This window comes from Mustela putorius, unplaced genomic scaffold (genome assembly GCF_011764305.1).
Source record: "Mustela putorius furo isolate JIRA1106 unplaced genomic scaffold, ASM1176430v1.1 tig00003863_pilon_pilon_pilon, whole genome shotgun sequence".
In the NCBI taxonomy this organism is placed as follows: Eukaryota; Metazoa; Chordata; class Mammalia; order Carnivora; family Mustelidae; genus Mustela; species Mustela putorius.
The window spans coordinates 11,439,268-11,465,373 of record NW_025422015.1 but is presented as its reverse complement, the minus strand read 5'-3'; the positions used below and the strand labels follow the sequence as shown (position 1 = coordinate 11,465,373).

The 26,106-nt window shown below is 41.5% G+C and overlaps 1 protein-coding gene across 4 annotated transcripts in view; it reads left to right on the top strand.

Annotated features, from left to right (window-relative positions):
• The window catches only part of PHACTR2 (phosphatase and actin regulator 2), a 262,236-nt gene that overhangs the window by 69,879 nt on the left and 166,251 nt on the right, over nt 1-26,106 (top strand). The window contains exon 1 of one of the 4 annotated variants that reach the window (XM_045066286.1): nt 1,041-1,068. The exons of the other annotated variants lie outside the window; for them this stretch is intronic. Coding sequence (XP_044922221.1) covers nt 1,056-1,068 — 13 coding nt within the window. The 5' untranslated portion in view covers nt 1,041-1,055. Of the gene's footprint in view, nt 1-1,040; nt 1,069-26,106 lie in introns of those variants that run through there. 4 annotated transcript variants of the gene reach the window in all.

Below are 26,106 nucleotides of genomic sequence, written 5' to 3'. Positions count from 1 at the left end.
ACATCAGAGTTGTGCTGTCCCCAGAACCGAGTGTCATAACAGCCACAGGCTAGGACACACAATTTCTTCAGCACTCCGCCCATCTTCATGCCTTGATATCCTAAGTAGTTTTAGGTGCCTTTGTGTCTTTGCATGGTCAAATTAAAGAAAAGAAATGTACTTTCCTGTGCTCATAAATGCATTTTTCTTGATCCTCAGCTTTCTGTTCCTTAGGTGGCTACAGACTATAACATGTGGAAAGGTCCCCTGATATCTTTTGACAGTTCTTTCTAGTGTTATTGGTGATGGTTAGTGAAATTCCTCTGAATTTCTCTGCGAGGATAGGTGGGCAGAAATTCTGACCAGGAATAGGGACACCTCGTCATGATGAAAACAAAACTAAAGCAGGATGACAATACTCAGCTCCTTTGCATTTAATTAGAGCAGAAATGAGAGAGCCTTTATTTGAAAATGGTTTTTCTGTTCTTCCCTGCCCACCCCCAATGATAGTGACAAAACCACAACCACAAACTTTAAAATCCTAAATTGAAAAGTTGCCCAGTCATTCGGTGATGTCAGTGATAAAGGCTGGACCACATTTAGATCGGCCCCAAAGAAAGGATAATTCATTAAGGTTTTAAAGATTCCTTTTTACCTTTTAATTATCTATGCCTCTTGCTGCTTGTGTTTGCTCGGGCATCTTTTGGAAAAGCACCGTGTTCTGCATAGCACGTGCACTTCTTTTCTGAAATGTGCAGTACATTCAACATTGCAGTGATTTTTTTTTTTCTTCTCCTTTGCTTGGAACAGAGGTGAAAACCCCAGTGGATTCAAGTATCCACTTGATAGGCTCAGTCTCTCTTAATCAGCCTGTAATGGAGCTAATGGCTGTTTGTCATCCTTGGAGGTATAAATTTCCTGGCGGTGTCTCCTGCAGACAGTGCATGAAGTATGCTCTGTGTGCTGCCAGCAAGGATTCATAATCAGCAGAAGGGCAGGGTGCTTCGTTAGCCAGGAGAGGAGCTGGGGCTCCCCGGCTGCCAGGCTTACAGAACCCGCCTCGCCACTCCTGAGACATGGACAATGCCGGTAGGTAAAGCCAGCGTGAATTCTTCGCAGCCTCTGGGCTCGTTTGCAGGCTGCATTCTTTGCTGCAGAAGGTTTGCTGATTTGTTGGTCTTATTCTGCACTTCAGTGTTCAAGCCCAGGAGACATGGAATGTGCTAACCCTGCTGCATTGTCCACTAGGCGATCAGTGTTTGCTTTGAAGTTCAGCGATTGGGAATGCAGATTCTAATTCCACATTCCCCTTTTTCCAGACTGCACTGTTATTTTCTTTAGGCTGCGTGAAGTGTGCTGTGCGATCCTTTTGTGCTCAGAACAGACGGTGAAAAATGCATACAGTTGATAAAAAAACTATTATGAAGGGGTAGCAAAAGGTAGATGGGCTTAATGAGCTAAAGACAATTTTTTTTTTTTTTCCCAGCGTTAAATCTGCCCAGTGTAATAGCAGATGAGTTCTTGGGTCTTGGGCTGCGTCTTCACATTAGGATGAAATGTAGACAATGTTTCAATATCCTCTGAGTTTTAATTTCAGAGTGTAGACATGAGTGGCCCATCATGTATGGACCTTTTTAAAATGTGTTTGTTTTTAATGTCTTGCCAGCTGGACAGATAGAGCTGTTGAAATACTCTAATTCTAGTTACATGATGAGCATAAAATTATCTCTCCCGCAGAACTTTTTTTTCTTTGCTGTATTGAACTTTTAGAAGGTATCTTTTCCTCATTTCAGTATTATTGACACTAACTGCAGAATTCTCCCAAATGGGTTGTGGGTTCTCTGTCTCCTGAACCTCATTAGTTCAGTTTCTCGTAGTGATGCCCTCCAGTGCCTCTAGAAGTGGTCAGACCTGCTGACCGGGTGCAGCATTCAAAACACGCCCTCCTCCTCGGGAAGACCACCGTGTTTAGTAAAACACGATTGTTTGTGACATGTGGCTATTTCAGACCTTGGTTGCAGGTAGTAACCTTGGCGAGCAGAAATTTTGAAGGCAAGGCAAGAAGAAATTTGGAGTTCTTTTATGAAGTAGTTTACCAGGAATAAACTCTGTGACTAAAATAATTTTGTATTTGATGTTGAAGGCGTTGAAATGAATTGGAACCGTGAAATATTAGGGAGGAGAATTTCAGGGTTGTGGAAGAGACAAAACAAGTGTCGGAGGAGTGTGTGCGTGTGTGTGTGTGTGAGAGAGGGCGTGCGCACACGTGTGTGTGTGTGTGTGTGTGTGTGTAGTAGCAATAGTAGTAGTAGGAAGGATGCTGGTTTGATGTAAATGCATATATGTGTATGTGTATATTATAACCCCCATTTTGGTCATTAAAAAAATATGCCATGAGGCTTGTCATAGGTAGGATAATCCATGACAAGGCACAATTTCAAGATCCACCAAAAAGTTCTCTAATTATAGAGGTAGAGAGAGTAAAAAATAAATAAACCAGAATCCCTAATTTAGCCTCATTTAAAACTTCTGCCACCCACAATTAATTATACTAATGTCCTGGCAGAATTATCACTTTAATTCAAGTAAATGCCTTTCTTAACTGACTCATATATTTATTTAAAGGCCATTTAAGAAAAGGAAAGAAACTACTGTAACAGCCTTTTTATAGGTATAAAAAATGCTGAGGGTTATGATTTACTCTTAGTCTAACTATAGCTTGGGGGGATAAGTGTTTTCTCAATTTGTACTTATATTTATTTATGCTCTCAAATAGCATTAATAAAATACCTCTGCCCCTGACACATTTAAGAATATTTATCCACTTTGGGGCGCCTGGGTGGCTCAGTTGGTTAAGTGACCGCCTTCAGCTCAGGTCATGGTCCTAGGATCCTGGGATCGAGCCCCCCATTGGGCTCCCTGCTCAGTGGGGAACCTGTTTCTCCCTCTCCTTCTGCTGCTCTGCCTGTGTGCTCTCTTGCTGTCTCTGTCAAATAAATAAACAAAATCTTTTTTAAGAAAGAATATTTATGCACCTTGTCAAGTGACTTTTAAAGCAGCAATTTCTAGATCATTGCAAATTTTTGGTGAAACTTCCAATATAGGTATATATGCCTTCGAGTGGAATAATAGGCTTTTAATTTGCATTGTTTGAATACTTCAGAAATAACATCTTATAATGGCCAAGTAGCTGTCAGTGATGACTTTTCATGGTAATTTTTTGATGACGTAAACAGCTTCTCTTATAGCAGGGAAATGTAAACATTCATCACACACATGCACTTCAATAAATTGAATTGACTATGGCAAGGCATTTAAGATAGTACTGGTAAGTGGCCAAAAAAATAAAGTAAAATAAAAATAAAAAAATAACAACCAAACAAACAAAAAAATCCCTGGAAATACCTTCAGCATTAGACGAAGACCCCCCCCCCCCCCCCGTTAACTTGGAGCACTGCAGTTTCTCCCATTTGATTTAAACAGTCTGCCTAAATATGTCCAGTCAGTGATGGGTTCAGGCCCCAATGGCCGAGGCTGGCAGGTCAGAGCTGGATACAGTTCTCACCATTAAATCAGCAGCTTCAAGACCTTCTTCCGGCAGGGCTTTCTGTTTTGGGGTTTGGATATTATGAGGCAGAAACGCAACTAAGAGTACACACACACACACACACACACACACACACACACGCCCAGCACATCTCATGTATTAACATCACACACAACATTGCATTGGAGATATGTTCCCAGTTCCTGCCGTTAACACATAGGAAGAGTGTGCTGCCTGGGCCTCCGGCTCTTTACGCCTGTCTGTGCACAGTTCAGCAAGCATGTGAGACTGTCCACCCTTTCCTTACAGAGAGCTGTCTACCATCTCTGAGAAGGAGACATCCCTCCCCTATAATTGCTGGCTTAGGTATTCCTTTAAAAGCTTTTCCTGGAATAACAATAAAATATTTATCAAACAGTGCGTGTGGAATACGTCAGGGCAGTATTAGCAATATCTAACCTTTTCTTCTTCTTTTTTATGTGACTGTTTCTTCTTATAAATTCTGTAACAACTTAAGCGGTGGTCCTTTACCAGTACCAAGTCTGTGACTACAGCCTCAGTCGAGGTTCTTCTGCCCCTGCTTTGGTATCCTCTCCCTCCCCTTCCTCAAGTGGTTCTCTTGAATGAGTCTTGGAAGCGATGTTGCAGCAAAGTTGATTAGCAGTGTGTGATTGATGTCGGAAGAACCATGCTTTTGAAATGTTATTTCATATTCTACAGGGACAGAGTATTATCAAAAGTTCTGCAGGCTTGGTGGGGCAGATTTTTCATTGCTTGAGATCAGGGTGTTTCCACTACCGAGTGTGGTCCTAAGAGGCATCCTCGTTTGGAAGGGAGCTGGTGGGTGGGAGAATCACTGTGCACTCCCCCACCCCCACCGCTTACATCCCAGCCTAGTGACTTCCAGGCTTTTGACCCTTGAGGCACAGTAAATAAATTTTAGAAATTCACAGTCCACCAGTTTGTTGTAAAAAAAAGTCTGGGAGGTTATTAGGGAACCAGATTGAGGGAAGATTCATAAAGAAATGATCAAGAGTATCAGATGATCTGAGATGAACACTGGCTCTGCCACCAACCAACCTAGTGACCATGAACAAGCTATCTAAAGCCCATTCCTTTATTTTATCAATTTTGAGTGCTAACAATAACTGTATCCATCTCATAGGATTGTTGTGAAGAGAAAATAAGATACTACACGTAAAATTTGGTACAGTGGCTGTTATACGGTCCTTCTCAAGGCATGTTGGCTCTTTAAAGAACCATCCAAAAATTGAAGCAGGATTGCTTTATGAATAAATATGTCCTCTAGCAGGATGGCTCTCGCAGTGTGATGATGGTGTGGAAAGGTAAGCACTTCGAGGCAGACACCAGTCATGTGGCTGTACCAAGAGCATAATTGGAACTTGAGGTCAATGGTGAAATGGGGGTAGGATGGAAGGGTGCATTGCATTAGGAGAGCCTGATGAGTAGATGAGGAGGTAGGGGGAGGAGACCAATCAAAGCAGACTTTGGGGGTTTCTAGTGAGAATCTAGGATCATAATAATCCTATACTATGGGACACAGGGGAGTTTTAAAGTAAATCAATGAGTTCTATTTGGGGCTTGTTGAGTTTGAAATACCTCTATGTTATCCACTAGCCCCAATAGCTGTTCAGTGGCGACTTACACACACACACACACACACAGAGGTGCACATGCACATAAAATTCCTTACTAACCATGGATTTAGAATAATGCAGGTTTTTTTGTTTGTTACCTCCAATTTAAAATCTTTTCTATTTTTATCTGATTTGTTTAGTTCATCCCAGTAAACCCAACAGCAATTACTGCTTCCTTATCCCAGGCCCCCCAGGCTGTGGGGGGATCCTATAGGTGATGTAGAGAAAAGAGACTTTCAAATGCTTCTTGACAATATTGTCAAAGCAGATGGAGACAAGACCAGGTCCAGAGAAACATGCCCCTAAGCACTGAAATAATTTTGGTGAAGGCTAGGCTGTTATATAAGAAAATGTAAGCACAAACATTTTATTTCAAATTGGTTCAAAAAACCTTCCTAGGAGAATCTACCTTAGCAGCTAGGGCTGCCATCGCCAAGTTCCTAAACAGCTACAGATGGTGATTCAGGAGAAGGGTTACCTAATGGAGCAGACTTTCCTATGTGAATTAATTTGTTTTGGAAATGAATGCTTTCTAGGACATTTGACTATGTTTGAAAACTATATTTGGTGCAATTTAAATTTTTTTTCCTCTCATCTCTTACTTCCATGATATCTTGGTTTTAGTAGCTATAGTTTTGTTAACCGTGACACATTTTAGGAATATAATGTTATATACACACATACATACATATACATACATTTGCATGCATATAATGCATTTTATATATGTGCTTGTGTGTGCATTTTTCAGTTTGGGGTTAAAAGCTTCAATGTAGGAGAACATAGTGTTGCTAGTTCTTTTAACATACTTGACAAAAATCTCGAAGAGATTTTCTTTTCAATTAAAAAAGAAATTGATTCTTATTTTCCGAAATGCCTCTTACATCATAAAAATGCTTATTATTGAATATTTTATTTGCTATAAAACAAGTAATTACAGTATTTTCCTTTGCGTTTATTGTGAAGTCCATTGTGATATTGTAGCATTTTATAGTTCATCAAATAAGTATTTCTTTTTTTTTTTAAGACTTTATCTATTTATTTATTTGAGAGAGACAATGAAAAGCAGAGGAGGGACAGAGGGAGAGGGAGAGGCAGACTCCCGGCTGAGGGGGCCTGACGTGGGGCTCCATCCCAGGACCTTGGGATCATGACCTGAGCTGAAAGCCAACATTTGACCAACTAAGCCACCCAGGTGCCCTCAAATAAGTATTTCTAAGAACACCTCAGTTTCACGTAAAGCTATTTTTCTCAGGGAGAGATTAAAATTTAATAAAGAATTTTATTGCTTTTTGGAATGTTTCTTTTCAACGTGCCATTATTATTGTAGAAGTCAAAGGAAATATAGGTTCATGTACATAAAAGTACTTGAAAAGTGTACTAAATTTTCTTGTTTGTTTGTTTGTTTTTATTTGGAGTACAGTTGGCAAATTATTATACATTAGTTTCAGGTAGACAACATAGTGATTCACCAAGTTTATTATACATTATTCTGTATTCACCGTAGTGAATACACCAAGTTTATTATACATTATTCTGTATTCACCATCTGTTTCCATACAACGCTATTGTAGTATCATCGATATATTCCCTATGCTGTACCTTTTATACCCGTGACTTCTTCTTTCCATAACTGGAAGCCTGTGTCTCCCACTGCCCTTCACACATTGGACCATTTCCCCAGCCCCACCCCTCTAGAAACCATCAGTTTGTATTTATGGGTCTGATTCTGAGTTTGTACTCTAATTCAGGGGGGGCTTTGACCTCCTGAGAATGAACCAACAGTCTCGGCTTCAGAGTGTAGGGAAGGATGACAAAGTCATTGTTTCTAAAACAAAATTTTGGATTTGGGGTTTTTTTCCCCCCGATTGTTAGAATTAGTTCTGAGTGGTTTTTTTCCTTTGCAACCACTCATCTTTCCAAAGGCAAAAGGAATTTTCCTATGTCCATAAAATAAAATAGGAATTCTTGTCAGGTAGCTTGCTTGGGTCAAGAAGAAACAATAGAAGAGATACGGAGAGTCCGCAAGGAAGCGTTTTGGTGGCAGAGTAGGGAAATCCGTAACCCAACATTTTCTAAACGATATGTCATCGCACATGAATGCCATAGGATAGTAGTTAAATCTCACTCCTTTTTCACACATGCTAATAGAATTAACACAGAATTCCTTACCTGTGCTAATATTTGTTGTGAAGTCCCACAATCTAGAATCGAGATTGCAGCCTTTCCCGGTCATATTAACCACAGGTTCTCTGGGGGATGCCTGGTAACAGGGTGTAGAACTCAGATTTGAGAATCACTGTTAAAATCCCTTCATTTTCATTTTTGCTTTTCATTTTCATCCTATTCTTCCTCTCCTGAATTCTCCATTTTCTGTTTCCTCATATAGAAGCCATTTTGGGAGAACTAGCAAACTATTCACTTGGATAAATATCAGAGCTTGCTTATTCTGAAATTAAGTATCTGTGTCATTTATGTCCAGGATTCCTCCTTCCTTATTTCTAGGCTTTGGGGCATTTCATTGCTCATTAACATCACCCTCAGATGCAGGGAAGAAGGAGAGGCAGCTAGACTTAGTCAGCTTTGGAAATGAATGGAATGCAACTACGCCTTTGAAATTAGGAGTAATGTGCAGGTTTTATTGATTCAAATAACATTTCATATGCATTGTTAAAAAGGGACGTTAGGAGGTTTTATATGTAAAGAAGTTAATTTTGAAGTTCTAGTTTATAAGTCAGGCATTGAGAGTGTATATAACAAAGGCAAGTCATATTTAACTCAATATTAAATGTCTTGAAAGGAAGAATGATTACCTTTTTTGAAGCCCTATTATGCTCCAGACATCAATTTCAGTATTTTACACCTGTTACATCCTTAATACTTGCAACCATTCTCTCTCTCTCTCTCTTTTTTAATACTTGCAATCTTTTGGTGAGTAAAGAATATTTTCCCCAAGTCAAACATGGGGAAACTGAGGCTAAGTACGAACTCACTCAATAAATTTGTGGGTGATTTATAAACTTGAATCCAGATTTTTTTGATGATAGCAAAATTCAACCCAGCATATTTTTAATCTCACATTTCTTTGAGGCTAGAGGTTCTTCAACTTTATATCTTCTGTGTCATCAAGTCCAGTGCCTGGGATGTAGGAATCATATAAGAAATGCTTCAAAATTAAATCAAATATGTCATTTCATTAATTTAGGACAATTTTTCCAAAAGGAAATTCATTTTCAAATTTCAGTGTCAAACACGGTATTATCATGTATCTGAATAGTTTACTAGAGATCAGTACATGTGTAAGAAAAAAAGGTAGTTGTGAAGTGTCTTTCACAATCATTCATAAAATAGAATACCTTTTTATAGAGTCCACCTATGAGATTTATTACTGCCATAAAAAAATATTCAAAAATTTCATTTGAAGCCGGGACTGTAGGGGCGCCTGGGTGGCGCAGTCAATTAAGCAACCAACTCTTGTTTTCAGCTCAGGTCTAATCTCAGGGTCCTAGGATAGAGCCCTGTGTCGGGCTTCATGCTCAGAGCGGAGTCTTCTTGAGTTTCTCTCTCCCCCTCCCCTGTCCCTTACCTCCACCCCCAACCCACTCTCTCTCTCTAAAATAAAAATAAATCTTTAAAAATTTCATTTGAAGGGTATTATAACATTAGGATCATTAATAGAAATTATGAAAAGAGGCATAGAAGTATTTTTAAGTGATAGTTTAATATTTAGACAATTTTTTTCTGGAATATGGAAGAAACTTACGCTCTCATTTTCCTCTAGAAAGATCATAGTTCAAGGAAGATCACAGAATAATGGGGGTTTTGCTTTCACCACACCTGTGCATAACTAGATCCTTCCCCAGTAATGCTAACATGTTACATTGTGCATTACCTCTTTTCAGACTCTCCATGACTCTGAACCACTACAAGATTGGAAGACATGCTGTGAAATAATACTCTCATTTATTCAAATTTCGACAGATAAGTCAAGAGAAGTAGTGGTTTCAGAGATAGGTTAACACATGTTTGACACAAAGTACATACAGACTTTTTCCATAAGTAACTCTGAATAATTTTTTTCATTTTATTTTATTTTTTCAGTGTTCCGAGATACATCGTTTATGCACCACACCCCGGGCTCCATGCAATAGGAGCCCTCCTTAATACCCACCACCAGGCTGACCTAAGTCCCCACACCCCTCCCCTCTAAAACCCTCAGTTTGCTTCTCAGAGTCCACAGTCTCTCATGATAGAAGATGGACCCCCAACATCCAGCTATCTGTCCCCCCAAATTACACTTTGAATTTCCTCACATAAACCAGTTTTTTCCAAATATTTGATCTTCTAATTATGTATAGTGACTAAAATTATGCTCCATTACCTTCTGGGTTTTAGAGACATGATTTCCTTTCTTAGACCTGAGTCATTTGGTCCTGGTGCAGTTTTCTTACACCTTAACAGATGTGAAGTTTCAATTCTGACTTTCATTAGTAACAGCTATCAGTAACTGTACATGACTTGCTCACCCTTATTTCAGTTATAGCCCACGTATCTTCTGCTTCCACAGGTCTGGTCTTCTGTGTGTTCTATACAAGACTCCTCCCTTCTCTTTGTTCTTGTTTCTTCCCACCTACAATGCCATCCCCTCCTCGCTGTTCATTCTTTCATCCATATATCCAGCTGTTTCTCTGTCACTAACTCTGAGCCAGGCACTGTGCTGGTAGCATGGACACCAAGGAATGAGCCAAAGCTTGACATCATAGAAGCTCCTTCTAGCAGGAAAAGCAAAACTTAATAATGAAGAGAGAAAACTCTTGGGTCGTGATTAGACCTGTTAAGTTCATAAACTGGCATGTGGATAGGGAACGAGGTTGGGGTGGAGGAATACTCCAGACTGGCTGGTCAAGGACAGCCTCCCTGAGAAGGTGACATGCAGCCTGAGACCTGAGGAGTAAAAGGAAATCAGTCCCTTGAGAGCCAGGGAAAAAGTGTCCCAAGCAGAGTGACCAGCAGATACAGAAGCCCCAAGACAGGAAAGGGATGGGGATGTTTGAGGAACAAAAGCAAGATCATCTTGCTAGGAAGGGACTGGTAATGAGAAAGACCACCAGACCAGTCATGGAGGGTCTGAGATTCGACATAGTTCTACAAGCTCGCAGGGGCCTTGGAAGGGTTTGAAGCAGAGGCATGGCCTGGTAGGATTGATGATTTCAAGGCATAAACATGGGAAGAACAGAGAGGAGAGAAGCAAGATGGAAGTTCCTAAGAATGAAATCTTCTTAGAAAGTGCTTGGTTGGGGTGATGGCAGTGGGGATGGGAAGAGGGAACGTAACAAAATCTCAGCCACCTTTCAAGACCCAGCACATACCCCATCTTCCCAACTCGCCTTGGAGTCCTGTCTCTTCTCAGGGCACTAAAAGAACTCACCACAGAGCTTTGTACTTGATGGTATTCTGAGATTACTTTCTATTTGCATCTTTTTTCCCCCCAACCAGATTGTAGGCATCTTGAGGCCAGTTGGCACATCAGAGCCATCTGTTGTGTCCTCCAACGAATTAGAGTGGTTGCTCTCAAGTCTGGCTGCCCATTAGAATCACCTAGAGAGATTTTAACATATTCCAATCTCTGGACCTCACCCTGAACAAATTAGATCAGAGTCCCTGGAGAGGGGTCAGGACACTGGTATTTGTTTAAAAGTTCCCCAGAATATTCAAATGGACAACCAGGGTGAAAACAAATAAGACCAACCCTCAGAAATAACTACCTTGTAGGAGTAAGAAGCTGACTTGTCTGCCCCCTCCCTGTTTCCCTGAGTATCAGGCCAATCTAGCTGAGGATTTGTGCCGGGGACTTCCCTGATGGCAGGTGGGACCAGAGGCTCAGAGAGTAAAGTCTCCAAGGATACAGCTGAAAGAAAAAAAAGCAGAGTCAAGAGCGTGCTTCTGGAAGACATATCAGGATAGGAATAAAGTAAACGGAATTCAAGCTTTCCGTAACCCATCCTTCTGGAGTTTATGGACCTGATCAAAGAAGGCAGCTCTGGAGAGACTTAATCACCTACTTCCTAATCAGGAAGTGTGTTTTCTCCTCCAGTGTCTCCCAGGCAAATTAAATACTGAGTGAAGAGTCACCATGGTGGCAAAAACGATTATCTAGTGAGATTTTACATGTGAGTTTTAACTAATAAGAGATGTTAAACATCCCTTGTCAAGTTTTATATAACAGAAGAGGTACATTATTAGACCCCAAATAGCACTGCTATGATTTAATCGTCACTAACTGTGTATCTGTGCCGACTGGCTGGGTCAGAGCCACTATTAGACACCGATGCTATATTTGTTATATCATGTGACTCACCAGAGGCGTCCTGCTTTTTAGTGATAGAGAAATAGGTCCTGTTCCATCTTATACTTCTCCCCTCCAAAAACACACACGCACACACACGCACACACGCATGCACACACACACCTCAGAATGAGTTTAAGATCATTTTGAACTGATCTTAAATATTAAAGTGAGGGATGATTTGATAGCTTGTTTTCTGAGTATTTTGGTTGATAACTGGTGCTTTTTACACTGGCTTAATGAATACCTTTTAATGAGAACAATAACATTCAGTAAAAATGTAATTATTTCATGTGGTTATGAGGATCACTTGAAAAAGTGACTCTATACTTATAGAGTTTTTAACTCTATAAGTATTTTTTTAAAGATTTTATTTATTTATTTATTTGACAGAGACAGATCACAAGCAGACAGAGAGGCAGAGAGAGAGAGAGAAGGAAGCAGGCTCCCTGCTGAGCAGAGAGCCCACTGCTGGACTCGATCCTAACTCTAAAGGTTTCTACAAATGAAGCATCCTCTTCTCCCCTCCCCCGCCCAGAATAACAAAGGAGCCTTCCAAGGGTCCAGCCCTCATCCTAGTCTGCCTGTAGCATCACCCCTTGCCCTACAAGGGCACCTCATATCCCCATCCTAATGGCCCTTCTCCCCATCCCCCTCACCCACTTCTCAATACACCTTAGAAACACACGTAATTTAAACATGCTGATCCTTCTCTGTGGAAACCTCTGACTTTCCCCCATCCCTTCCTGCCGTCTTGAAGAGCCTTCTCCTTGAGTAAGACCCAGCTCAAGTGTCCCTTCCTCTGTGGAGTCTTCTGTAGTTCTTCTGGGTAGAATTAGTGTTCTCTTTCCTCTCCTTCCGCAGAACACACTCCTACCCACTAGCACATTAGCAGGTAAACTGTAAAGCTACTTTATGTGTCTGCCTGTTTGACGAGGCCACGTGCTCCTCAAGGACAAGGGCATGTCTCCTTTGTGAACTCCTCACTTCACACAACACCTGACAGAAACTACGTTTTCAAAAACTGGCTGAAATAAAGCCCGAGGTGCCTTTTTTATTGTGTGCTAGTACTTACAGAGAAAGTACGAATCAATTTTTATTGGTAGTTGAATGACGCGGCCATATACCACTTAAGAGAGGAGCCATGGAGAGCCCATCAAAATCACTTGTAGAATTAAAATTTGTCTATCTACCTACCTACCTGTTTATGTCTAGCTATCTGTTTGTCTGCCTATTTACCTTCCTACCTATCGTCTGTCTTCTTTCCTATATATTTATCCACCTTTCAGTCAATCACCATCCCAGCCCCACATCACAACCTACTAATTCAGAATCTCCCATGGGAAGAAGGGTCGCTGAATCAAAACAACAACGAGGAGAGGATTTCACTGCAGATACCACCGCACACCCCATTAAGACCCATTGTCAGTCTAAGGGAGAGATATAAAGAAGCCGTTCAGACAAAGCAGGTTTCCTCTGCTTTGTGTCTTATTGAGAAAATTGATTGTTGTGATATAAAAGTACATAATTATTAGAAGCTTAAAGATCTTGCGTGTCATTTACAAAAACGCTGTGTCTGGCCTCCTGGAGGCCTTCGTCGACCTGGAAACAAAGCATCTCTCGGTGAGACTGCTGCCTGGGAGTGGTGGTGCATTTTGTATCCACTCACAGTGGAGAGGCCCTCAGCGAAGCTCCCCACTGTTCACAGGGACCTGCTTAAAACCTTATCCACCCACAGGCCTTTAACTTACCACCTGCTGGATGCCTCTCTTTGCATTTCATATTACTTGGGTGTTATTTACTCAGTAAGAGAAATTTGGCAACCATTGTTGTTTTTGTTGTTTTTTAACAAGCAGCTCCATTTAGGGCATTTTTAATAAGGGGATGAAGGGAAAGATGACCAATCATGACCTTAGAGAACAGTCAGCGTGGTGGAAGAGTGAAAGTATCTTGGGTTTCCTGCGTGAGACTTTGGTCCTCACAGAAACCCTCCTGCTCAGTCTGTGGCACTTACCCAGGAGACGTCAGTAGGTGGAGCCAACTCGTTTGCTTAAACAATAAGCATTTTACACTCATTAACCTCAGAGTCACTTCTTTAAATGAAGCAAGTTCAAAGACATTTGTTTAAATAACTGTGTGACTATGACTCTCATTGTAAAAAGCCAGAGAGTTGGAAATTAAAGCCAACCTTGTCCTTAAAAACCAGACTTTGTGGAAAAACAGCAGCTCCCCTAGCATCTATTTAGCCCAAAGTACCAACGTTAACTTTTACATTTCCTGGCTTGTGTCAGTTTTTGTCACAATCTCAAGGGTCTATAAACAAAGATGTCTCTTATACTAACACGCATAGGCTTTGTCCCCAGGGGTTGCAACGCAGCTTTTCATGAAGCCTCAAAACTCAAAAAAACTTCTAATATACTTTTGGATGCCTGGGTTATTTTAACACCAGGTTCACAAAATTACGTTATGAATGCAGGACTCGAGATAAGTGATTTATTTTTTTAGAATGCTGTTCATACCTCGATCATACCCCTTTCATCTTGAAAAATATCCACTGATATAGTTCATTTCTCACCGTGTGCCAGTGAATTATGTAAACATTTCAAATGATCGGCTCCACTTTTACAGATAGGAAACAAACAAACAAACAAAAAGTAGATTTATTTATTTATTTGTTTATTATCAGAGAGTAGCCCCATACACAGTTCAACACGTGGAAAACATTGCATTAACATACAAGATCGGGTTGAGTGTCGGTTGGCCATTTGCCAACTCCTGAGTCATGGGCCATGCCAAATCTGATTCCCATTGACTTTTACACAGAAGGAAAAGCCGAAGACAATTTATCCTTTTGGGTTGCATGCAATATTGTTTTTCAGGGGAATGGTTATATTTGTTCCGGCCACAAAGGCCGTCTCTGGGGAGGACAGCCAAATGGCTTTGGTCACAGTGTCCGTGAGACACAACTGTTCCAGTCCATTATCCTGAAGCTGTCTGTGCTGGGATACGCCATCAGGTGATCAGGGACTGGAAATCAGCTGGAAATTCCAGTAGAGACTCATTAGTTAGTGGACCAAGCATACAAAGGACATATGTTGATATGGCAGGTGGGAGCAGATGGAGAGACAGTACAAACCTGGGGGAAGGGACAAGAGTAGGAGGATTAGGGAAGCCCTGGCATTTTCCCACAGAGATTGAGTGTGGAGGTCTAGTTCCAGAGCAGGGATTGGAGTATCAGATTGGGGATTTGGACAAATTAGATGGACTGAGGTAGATGCTAGTTTAGGAAAGGGGTTGACAGAAGATGTTGGAAGGACTGCACGTGTTTTATTCTGATTTACTCGATTTGGTGTGAGTGGGCAACGAAGGAACCTCAGGAGACCAGGAATGAGCTCCCGGGCGCCACGAGCCTGCTCAGGCCCCCTCCACCCAGCAGGGCAGCCGGTGATGTAGTCCCAGCCCCTCTCTCTGGAGCAGCCCAGGTGGCCAGCTGCTGTGAAGAAACTCCCCTTTCACCGCCAAGGTGTAACTTTATATGTTGAGTGAGAATCATTCTTAAATTGCAGCTCTTGCTTATATTTTGTCGCCGCTCCCTGCCTTCTCAAATTGAACATACTCTAACATTTGGAGTGGCGCAAGGAAACTAGACTCCGAATAGGAAAAGGAGGATCCGTGCCTGGCTGGTCCCCTTCCGCGTGTTGGCATGGGGCCTGGGGCTGACTCACAGGCCCCGCTTTCCTCATCCAAGCAGAGGGTTGATTTATACCCGGCCGGTAGAATAACATCACAATAAACTGGTTTCACACTTCAACATGCATTTTACGTTGTTACCAACGTTAACTAATGGAATCCTCAGGTGGTCACAAGGCCCCCACCGTCCCCCTGCCCTGGCTGGCTCCCCACATCCCCCCCCAATTCCTGTCTGCATCTTCTGACCCTCAGTTGTCCCTTTCTGTTGTGGTCCGGAACCCCGCTCCTGGCAGCTCCCACTGCCCTTCCCTCTCCCGTGCTGTTCCTTTTCTTCTGCTCTCTGTAGAACTGACACCCAGCACCGGCTAAGTTTCAGCGCACAGCACAATGACTTGACTCACATACATGGTGGAATGATCACCACCGTCAGATTCATTCCCATCCATCCTATAGACGTGAAGACATTGATGGGTGCTGTTTCTTATCTTGTGTGGCCTGGGAAACCAGATAATCAAGATTGTTCTCTTCTGTCTGGGATACTATTGCACAGACCCTCCCCAAGGAGGGCCAGAGTCCTTCTCCTGTGATTCATATTGTAGGGGCTGGAGGTCGTGAATTTTTTTGCATTTACTTGGACGAAGTTGCTCAGTGTATTTCCTAGTCCTGGACAAAATCTTCAATGATCCTGCCCGTGCCCTCGGGATAAAATGAAAGGTCAAGATCTCACACAAAGCACTTGTCCACATGGCCACCCGCCTGGGTCACCAACATTCCGACCTGCTTCTAGTCACACGGCTGGGTCCCCACACCCCAAACTCCTCATCTCATCCCCAACGTTGTGTGTTCTCACTTCTCTGCTTTGCTGTGTGCTCCATCCATTCCCCATATTTCATGAGCGGAATTGCAGAATTCCTGTTTGTCTTTCGGACTTGTGACTCCTGCGCCCATCCCCGAGTGAAAGTCCTAATGCTCCCCACTCCCTGAGCTCTCCCCACCGGCCAGGGCCCTGCTCGAGGGCAGCGTCACCTTCTTCATTTCCTTAAGCCTCACGTGCTATATAAATTCCTGCCGGCTGACTCCCTGCTCGGACCATTGTCACCAAGCTGCATAATGTTCCATATAGCACACTGGCATGTGTGTACTTTTTCATTATATACATTTTTAAAAGTTTAAGGAGAGAAGGAGAATCTGAAAGGAAAGCACTTGGATGCAAAAATGCAAAACACAGCTGCCTGCTTGATGATGTTGGTAAAGTCCTGACACAACCAGGAATAGTTCTTGGGAATCTTGATTTTTTTTTTTGTTTGACTGCCATTATACCAAATTTAAATCGTATATTTTTGTAAGGATTCCTTGGAGGGGAAGACAGAACGTGTAAGAATTACAGTCACAAGTGTATAGAACTACAGTCACAAGTGTATAGAATTACAGTCACAAGTGTATTGAATTTGGTATTGCGTAAAGAAGGAAGTACCATATACGTAGAAGAAAATTGTTTTGCCCAAGGAGGATTTGATTATACCGAACGAATGAGGGAGGGAGTAAAAAGAAGCCAGTCCTCAATCTGAAAAAGGGTCAGCCTAGCAATACTTTTTATCCATTTTCCTTAAACATGTCTAATTACATTCTCTAGAAAGAGAAATTCTTTTTCAAAATACCTAAAATATATCAGTATCCTTTTAAAAGGAGATTGATTGATTGATTTTTATGAGAGAGAGAGAGAGAGAACATGGGGCTGGGGGGGGGGGCGCCGAGGGAGGAGGTGAGAGAGAATGGAAGTCGACTCCCTGCTGAGTGCGGAGCCCCACATGGGGCTCCATCCCACGACCCTGAAATCAAAGAGCCAAAATCAAAAGTCGGATGCTTAACCAACTGAGCCACCAACACACCCTAATATATCAGCATCCTTAAATTATCCCTTGTCCTCAATATGTAGAGGTGGGGCGAAACTTAGTAATAATACCCAGAGGAGAGGGAAATAGTTCTGAACTATTGTTGAAAATAAGCAAATGTGATGAGGGCATGTAAAGCTTGTGAAAGTTATAGAATCTGTTTGTGCATGCATGAACAATGTCTGAACAGAACATAGCCCAAGCTATTAGCAATTCTTAATCCCTGGGAAATGAAAGAGGAAGTTTTATATTTTACTTCATGTTTTTCTATTTTGTTTGAGGGTTCTTCTTGGTTTTGCTTTTACAATAATCATGTACTGCTTTTATTTCAAAGGCAATAATTCTGTTTTACTCGGTTAACTGGACTGCAGCACATCTTCGCATGAGCGTGGGGGGACACGTTGTATCCTGTGTGCATCCCTGATGCTACCAACATAGGTGCAAACCCCACAGTCACTTGGGATGAATGGTTGGAAGGCCCAGCCTCCCCGTCCATTCCCCACCCTGCCCCAACCCGTGCTGTTACTGAACTTGTTCTTTTATTAATCAGCAAAATCTTGTTAGATTTTGGTGATTAACTTGCATACAATATTAGTGCAATGAGAACATTTTAATTGGATTTTCTTCTGTCTTCCTATGTTGAGAGTAGACTTGAGGTTTATGGGTAAAAATAAGCAATTTGGGAATACATTTCCATTCTTTTATTTTTTTTTTTAAGATTTTTTTTTTTTAATTGACAGAGACCACAAGTAGGCAGAGAGCCAGGCAGAGAGAGAGGAGGAAGCAGGCTCCCTGCTGAGCAGAGAGCCCAATGCGGGGCTCAACCCCAGGATCCAGAGATCATGACCTGAGCTGAAGACAGAGCCTTTAACCCACTGAGCCAGCCAGGCGCCCCCATTTCCAGTCTTTTTTTTTTTTTTTTTAATTTTTAATTCTTTATAAACATATAATGTATTTTTATCCCCAGGGGTACAGGTCTGTGAATCGCCAGGTTTACACACTTCACAGCACTCACCAAAGCACATACCCTCCCCAATGTCCATAACCCCACCCCCCTTCTCCCAACCCCCCGCCCCCCAGCAACCCTCAGTTTGTTTTATGAGATTAAGAGTCACTTATGGTTTGTCTCCCTCCCAATCCCATCTTGTCCAGTCATTTTTAATGTTGGAGGAAGCAGCTTATTTTGGGGACCTGTGGTTGTGTTCAGATGGGTAAATACCCTGTGTCTCCCGTGGGGGGGGGGCATTTGTTCAAACTGCCCTGGAGGGGCTCCAGGCCAGAAGGAAAGACCCCAAGGGTAAACTGGGTCAGGAGATGTGCTTCCTAAGGGAAGTTGAGCAGACGGCATGTACAGGTGCAGCCCTGAGTTTGTCATCGCATCTAAGACTTGAGAACAACGATGGAAATGAGAGGTGGTGAACACAGTCAGGAACTGGAAAAAAGATCAGTGAACCAGGAGTCAAGGATCAGAGTGGAGCAGATCTAGGACTGATGCCCCAATGTCCTGTTAGGAGTATCTGCTGAGTGCATTGTTTGTCTCATGGTAAAAACATGGTCACATATATAGAATAGGATAGGATCATTTCTGTGCCAGAATTGTGTTTCTTTTGAGAGATAGCAAAGTTTTATTTGGTGACTCAGAATTTAAACTACACTGCCATCGGGCAGTTCATTCAAATCAGTTTCTGCTCCGTAGGATACCTTATCAAATCAGTTTCTGCTTCAAGTTGATTTGCAATTCACCTTCTGCAAGGAGCGACTGTTTTGTGTCTTCCCGGGTCTTGTCCCAATATGCCTCCAATAGATTTAGTTCCTTTCGTGAGTGTGGGAGTTTTGCAATTGTTAGTAATACCTGAGTGAAGCGTATGGTTTTGAATCACTTTGAAATACCTCTTTCTTCTCTCCTTTAATGATCAAAATTTTAAAATAAAGCTTATATGAAAGACATAGCCAGCAAATACACACCGAGTACCTTCTGCGTTAGGTATTCTTCTAGCTGCAGAGAACACAGCACCTGTAGGACATAGCAAGTCTGTGTTACCATGGGGTTCCCGTTCTGTTGGGGTAAACAGAAGATAAACATGTAAACAAATATCTGACAAAGGCCAGGCAGTGAGAAGGGCCATGAGGAAAAGGAAAGCGTGCTGTGGTGAGTAATGTGAATTTCATCCTGCTCGGTGGCCCTCTGCACAGGACCAAGTTACAAAGCCGGGGAGATTTGTAAGCATAGCTTCTTAAAATCTTCTATTAGTTTGGTGTAGTTTCGGGTGAACACTATTTTCCCTTATTTCAATTTGCTTGAATCCTTTAAGTTTCGTGCTGTTTCAAGTTTCAAGAATGGTCCAAGGTCGAAGAAAAATGCTAAGAATTTCATCTTGTTTTGTGTGGCAACAGAACGAAGGCACGTAATTACATGACTGTCCCCACCCCTGACAAACCTGCAGTGGCCCAGATTTGTTTGAGATTTAGCACAAAACTGCATTGTTATCAGAGGATGTTCCCATGAGATAAGGGAAGACTGGCAGAATCGTGGTGGCAGCTTGATTACAAAAATATTAAAACATTTCTTCCTTGGTGACAAAGATCTGTTGCGTACCCTTATAGAGGACAAGTTAGCACATGTTTATTCCAAAAATCTTTGGTCTTAAGAGCACCTGCCTGACTATGCCGTGCACCCCTGTCCCCCCAGACAGAATGTATAAGGCACGCCAGTTAAAGGACGGAATGGATTTTAGCAAAGACATGAGAATTTAAACAGCTGAAGAACGTTTCTTTCAAGAATTGCATTCATTGCAGAATGTTGATATTACTCAAAACAAATTTGGAATTCTAATTTTAGAATTGTGTTTGGAGCCCGTTCACAAACCAGAACAAAACTTTATTCATTCGGTTTTTCATGAGTTCATTCATTCTGTCGTTGGACAAACATTTGCAAAGCCTTCTCTCTCTGCCAACATGGGGCTTCTTGTTAAGTGTATGTCAGTAAATTAGAACCGTTGCTTTCCTACGAGTTGACACCATTCTGGGGAAGACAGAGAAGTTATAGAACTGGAAGTGGTTAGTTAGCTATGAACTGTTTAAGGTGGAAGGCCCAGGAGGTAAGCTCCACTTGGCAGGGTAGGGGAAGCTTCAAGGGGAAGGGACATTTAGGCTGCAGTGTTTGAAAACCAAGTTCATGCTTGCCAGGTGGGGGGAAATGTATTTCTGACAGCAGTCTTTTACTTTGTGGTTACACTTAATTCTTTTTGTAACTCAGATGGCATGAGTTCATTTGATAGCCGATCTTATTCAGCGGGCTGCGCCTGGAATGATCTTGACTAGTTCCAAAAAATAAATTTACTTGCAGGGCATGAATATTTTCTATCGTTCAATTTCATAAATATTTATCAAGCACCTAGCCAAAGCCAGCGTGCTCCGTTACTGGGGTAGATGCCGTGGAGAATTCAAGACAAGCTTTTTTCATCTTAAAACAAAACAAAACAAAACAAAAAAACCCACAAAAACCTGTTTTTTAATTGAGGTGAAATTCGCATAAAATTCGCCATCTTAAAGTACGAACAATTCAGCAGGCGCCCAAGTGGTTCAGTCAGTTCGGCAGCTGGCTCTTGATCTCAGCTCAGCTCTTGATCTCAGAGCGGTGAGTTCAGGACCCGTGTTGTGCTCCACACTGGGCGAGGAGCCTACATTAAAAAAAAAAAAAAGTGTACATTTCAGTGGTATTTAGTACATGCACAGTCTTGTACAACTACCACTTCTGTCTAGTTCCAAAATCTTTTCATAACCCCAAAGAAAACTCTGCACCCATTATGCAATCATTTCTTATTTCTACCCCCTCACCCCTACCCCCCAAAACACTAATCTGCTTTCTCTCTGTGTGGATTCAGTTATTCTGGATATTTTGTATCAGTAGAATCATACAGTATATGACCTTTTCTTTCTTTTACTTAGTATAACATTTTTGAGGCTCATCCTCATCATAGTGTGTCTTAGTACTCTGTTTCTTTTTATGGCGGAATAATATTCCATAGTATGGAGAGACCACATTTTGTGTAGCCATTCATCTACCAATAGACATCTGGTTGTTTCCACCCCTTAGCTGCTGTGAGTAGTGCTACCATGAATGCTTAAGTACGTGTATTTGTTTGAGGGCCTGTTTCCATTTCTTTGGGGTGTATACCTAGAAGTAGAATTGCTGGGCCTCGTCATTACTCTAACTTTCTAAGGAACTGCCAAACTGTTTAGCACAGGGGTTGCACCATTTGACATTCCCACCAGCAACATATGAGGTTCTGATTTGTGCACATCCTCGCCAATACTTGTTACTTTCTGTTTTTTGGGGTTTTGTTTATTTGTTTGTTTGTTTTTGCCTTTTTAGCAATAGCCATCCTAGTGGATGTGAAATATAATCTTATTGCAGTTCGGATTAGGATTACCCAATGACTGATGATGTTGAGCTTTCTTTCTTGTGCTTCTTGGCCATTTGTACATCTTCTTTCCTTCATCTTTGATGGCAATTCCAAGTTAGAAAAATGTTCTAAGTTCTAAGCCATAAGTGAAGCAGCTCACAATAGGACTGATTTTAGGCAGATGATATTCACCTGGCTCTGTAAATTATGGCATGATTGTTTAAAAACCAATCTTACTGGGGTGCCTTGGTGGCTCAGTGGGTTAAGTGTCTGACTCTTGGTTTCTTGTGGGGCTCAGCCCTTTACAGAGAGTCTGCTTCCCCTCTCTCTCTCCTTTTGCCCCTCTGCCCCAATAAATAAATCTTAAAAAAAAAAAAAAATTGTAGGATCAAGTTTTTCTGCCCCTTGTGCTGGGAACCAGATCTAACTTCTGGGTCTGTAGCATGTCTATATTCATTTCCTATTGTTGCTGTAACAAATTGCTACAAACTTAGTGGCTTAGGACAACATAAATTCATTATCTTCAGGTTCTGGAGGCTAGAAGTTAACTGTAGACAGGTCTGCATTCCTTTGGAAGTTCTAGGAGAGAATCCATTCCTTGCCTTTAAAACTGGCCTGTAGAGGCCACTCACTGTCCTTGGCACGTGGCTCCTTTCTCCATCTTCAAAGCCAGCAGCCTAACATGCTCTCATCTCTGACTCCTGCTCCTGTCCCAGCATCTTCTCCCTCCAACTCCAACCTTCTTGTGTCCCCTTTACAAGGACTCTTATGATTAGATTGGGCCCACCCAGATTACCCAGGATATTCTCACCTCCATCTAGGGATTAGGACATGTATATCTGGGAGTGCAGGGCGTTGCTTAGTCAGCCTATCAGAGTGGTCTTTCTTGCTGGAGCAGTCTGACTTTAGCAGTGCTAATGTCAACCCCCACCAGGCTGTATTTGGGTTACCCAGGTATTTTCTCTTGCACTTCCTGGCCAATGGGAAAGGAGGTAAATGTTTTGCTAGACTGCAAATCCTTTTGCGCAAAACTGGCCTCATTCATCTCTTTATGCCCAGTGCTTAACAGAAGTCAAAGCCCATGCTTAATCAATATAGAAGGTGGTGGTGATAGTTATATATATTATAACTATATAATTATATAGTTGTTATAAATGTGGGAGGTGTAACTGTATAGTTTTCCTAAGGAAGGCCATAGAATAATAAAATTTTCTAATTCCAAGTATGAATATTGATCTATTATATGACCAGACATCTCTCTGGGAAAAAAAAAAAAAAAAGTTAGAAGGTGGCCATCCAGGTCTGCTAAGAGGGGCAAAATTCTACCATCTCAGAAAGAGTAGAACATATTTCTGGTACCCAGTGTAAATTTTCCTCCCAATGGTATTGTTAAAAACAAGTGGAGTTTTAGCATTTTAATTTATATCAAGTCCCACTTTTGGCAAGGAATCAGTTAAATATTAAATTAGGTAATTTGGGCTTTTTTCCAGAGTAACCAGTACCTCTCTGTGATGGAGAAATACAGTTTGGCCTCATCATGGTGCCTCCACAGAATGTCCTAGAGTGTTGGCATGGAAGGTGATCCAAATTAGTGAGACCTGTGGGTATGAGGAGGCTGAAGATTTTACTAGTCACTTTATGGAGCATGTGTAGGCTCCCTTGTGTAGGTGGCCTTTAGATTGAAGGGTTGTGTCACTGCACACAGAACTGTGGTGTTGTTTACTTGTTGACTGTGCTGCCAAAGGGAAGAAAAAATTCCAAGGAGATACTTATTGAAAGGGAGCCCAAAACAGAGCAGTGTGCTCTCCAGGACAAGAATTCTCAGCCCTGAGATAATGAAATTCAAATTAAAGGAGTGTTCAGGCTGCTGCTCAGATTCATCTAGAGTGTTCTCTGCAATGTGTTAGTCATCACTGGGAACAACCTGTAAAATGTGCCATCTGTAATATGTGGCATCAGAGGCCTTGTGAGCGAGCGGACGGCGTGATACGAGCTGACCTCTGAAAAGCAGTCAACAGAAATTCTGCGGGCATATTTCCACCTTCCTGCAGTCTGCAGGTTCCGTTAAGGTGACCTCTGTGGCAAGAGGAAGATGCAAGTCTTGGGTATACGACCAAAATAACGTCGACAACAGGATCTGAGTCTTTCTTACGATATTAAGATAAATATTTACAAATATTCTTTAAGATTAAATAATTAAAGTCTTTATTTTACTATTGTTTAAAAATGTTTCTTACTTCGTATGGGTGTAAACAGTGAGAAAATGAAGTATGGCTAGGAAGCCACCCTCAAGCATATTAATTTTGTCTATCTTTTAGAAGAAATTTAAGAAATAATTCACTAATATACCAAATCTTTGATTTGGTGACATATATAAATTAAGGATCTCTGTAAATAGTATATATCAAGTTCTAATTTTACCCAAATTTTGTTTCTAATCTGAGACATTTATTCCCTGGTTATGACTTAACACTAAGTTAAAAATCTTGTAGTAACCATTTTATACTCCGTGAACAGCTATCATTAACCCATAATGGGGTCTTTACATAGGTTACATGAGTTAATATTTGTAAATCCCCAGTCCTGAAACATTATTTTTAAAACTAGTGAAGATCATAAGATTGAATTCCACAACACTCTTAATAAGGCAAAGTAAATTCCTCTGTTGAATCGAAAGTCAGTCATACTTAATTCACCTGGGGCAGCAGTGAAGGGATCTTTTCAACCCTACCCCCCTTTCACAATTTACTTATAGGTCATCTTCACAACCAATGCACAACAATCACATTTTCAAAGGTTGCAACAAGCTATAGCAATGAATCATACCACAGATCCTTTCTTCTTTCCCTCTGACCTAACCCTCTTGTCGAAAGTCATAAGTAGGGGCGCCTGGGTGGCTCAGTTAGTTAATCGTTTGCCTTCGCCTGGGGTCCTGATCCCAGGGTCCTGGAATCGAGCCCTGCATCTGACTCCTTGCTTAGGGAGGCAGGCTCCCAAGCTTCTCCCTTACCTGCTCCTCCTGCTTGTGCTTCTCTGTCAAATAAATAAAATCTTTTTTTAAAAAGTCATAAGGAGTTAAAGTACTTCACACAAAAATTGAACTCCCGTATCCTATAAGATTTAATAAAGGGGGGGTATGTAATATCTAACTCTCCATGCATGGTGTCACTTCAAGGAGATTTAAGCTTCTACAAGGAAAGTGGGTCTCTTCCACTTCCTCGTTCCGTCCCTATCACCTGTAGAAGCTTAAATCTCCTTGAGTGACACCATGCATGGAGAGTTAGATATTACATAACCCCCACCTGTTCCATATACACCAAATTGAAATGAAGACTTTCTCATTGTAACAGGGAAAAGAAGCCCATGAATCTAGCTGGGTTCTTGACCTATAATGTCCAGCTTCATTTCTAAATCCCACAAACTGGGTCTCATCAACAAAGACAAGTTTGCAGCCTGGTCCTTGGAACTCTTCGTACATCTTAGAAATGTTAAGTTTCTCATAAAGGGCCGGCACACTACAAAACATTTTTAAGAAACAGAGTGAGTAGAAAAAGACGAAAATAATGAAAACTCTGAGAGTCTATATTCTGTAATGCCATTTTTTTAAAAAAAGATTTTATTTTTAAGTAATCTCTACACCCAACTTGGGGCTTGAACTTACAATCCTGAGGTCAAGAGTTGCGTGCTTTACCAACTGAGCTAGCCAGGCACCCCTGCAGTGCCATTTTTAAAAAAAATCAAATCTCTTCCATTTCTAGGGTTATGAATCCATCTTTATTATGGTAAAATGCCATTTATTCTGGGAGTTGAAACTAATATGAGAAAATAAGTAGTGATAGAACTAAGCCAGAAACACATTGGTACAGATCGGCCTTTGGAGTCTGAGAAAGGGACTGAGGTGACTCACGTGGCAGGCCTCTCCCCACCCTAAATCCACTTCACCCTGACCCTGCCTTGACCTGATGCTAAGTCAATGCTTCATGTATGTTTTCCTAGAATTGGAGAAGCAAAAGTACACTAGCCACCAAAATGAGAAACTTGAGCTGTTTCCTTTCCCCATTTTAAGCAACTGACTAAAACTCACCTAGAAAAGGCTGCTTTTTTGAGATCTGCATAATATTGTTCTTTAGACAGCTTCTATCCGGGGGGACAATAAGCATGCTTTTAGAACTTATTCTGCGTACCTATAGTTTACTTAAGTTTTTATTTCATATTAAAAAAAATCTATTTAAGGGCACCTGGGTGGCTCAGTGGGTTAAGCCTCTGCCTTCATGAAGCTCAGATCATGATCCCGGGGTACTGGGATCGAGCCCTGCATCCGGCTCTCCGCTCAGTGGCGAGCCTGCTTCCTCCCCTCTCTCTCTGCCTGCCTCTCTGCCTACTGTGATTTCTCTCTGTCAAATAAATAAATAGAATCTTTTAAAAAAATCTATTTAGACTCCTGTCCAACTTAGTAAAGGGTTAGCTGGAATTTATAAATATTGGCAAATAAGGAACTTTGAATGTTTGACTTCTTAAAATTAGTAATCCACTTTTTAGAGTGGTTTTGTGTTCACAGAAAAATTGAGCAGTCAGTCCAAAGAGTTCC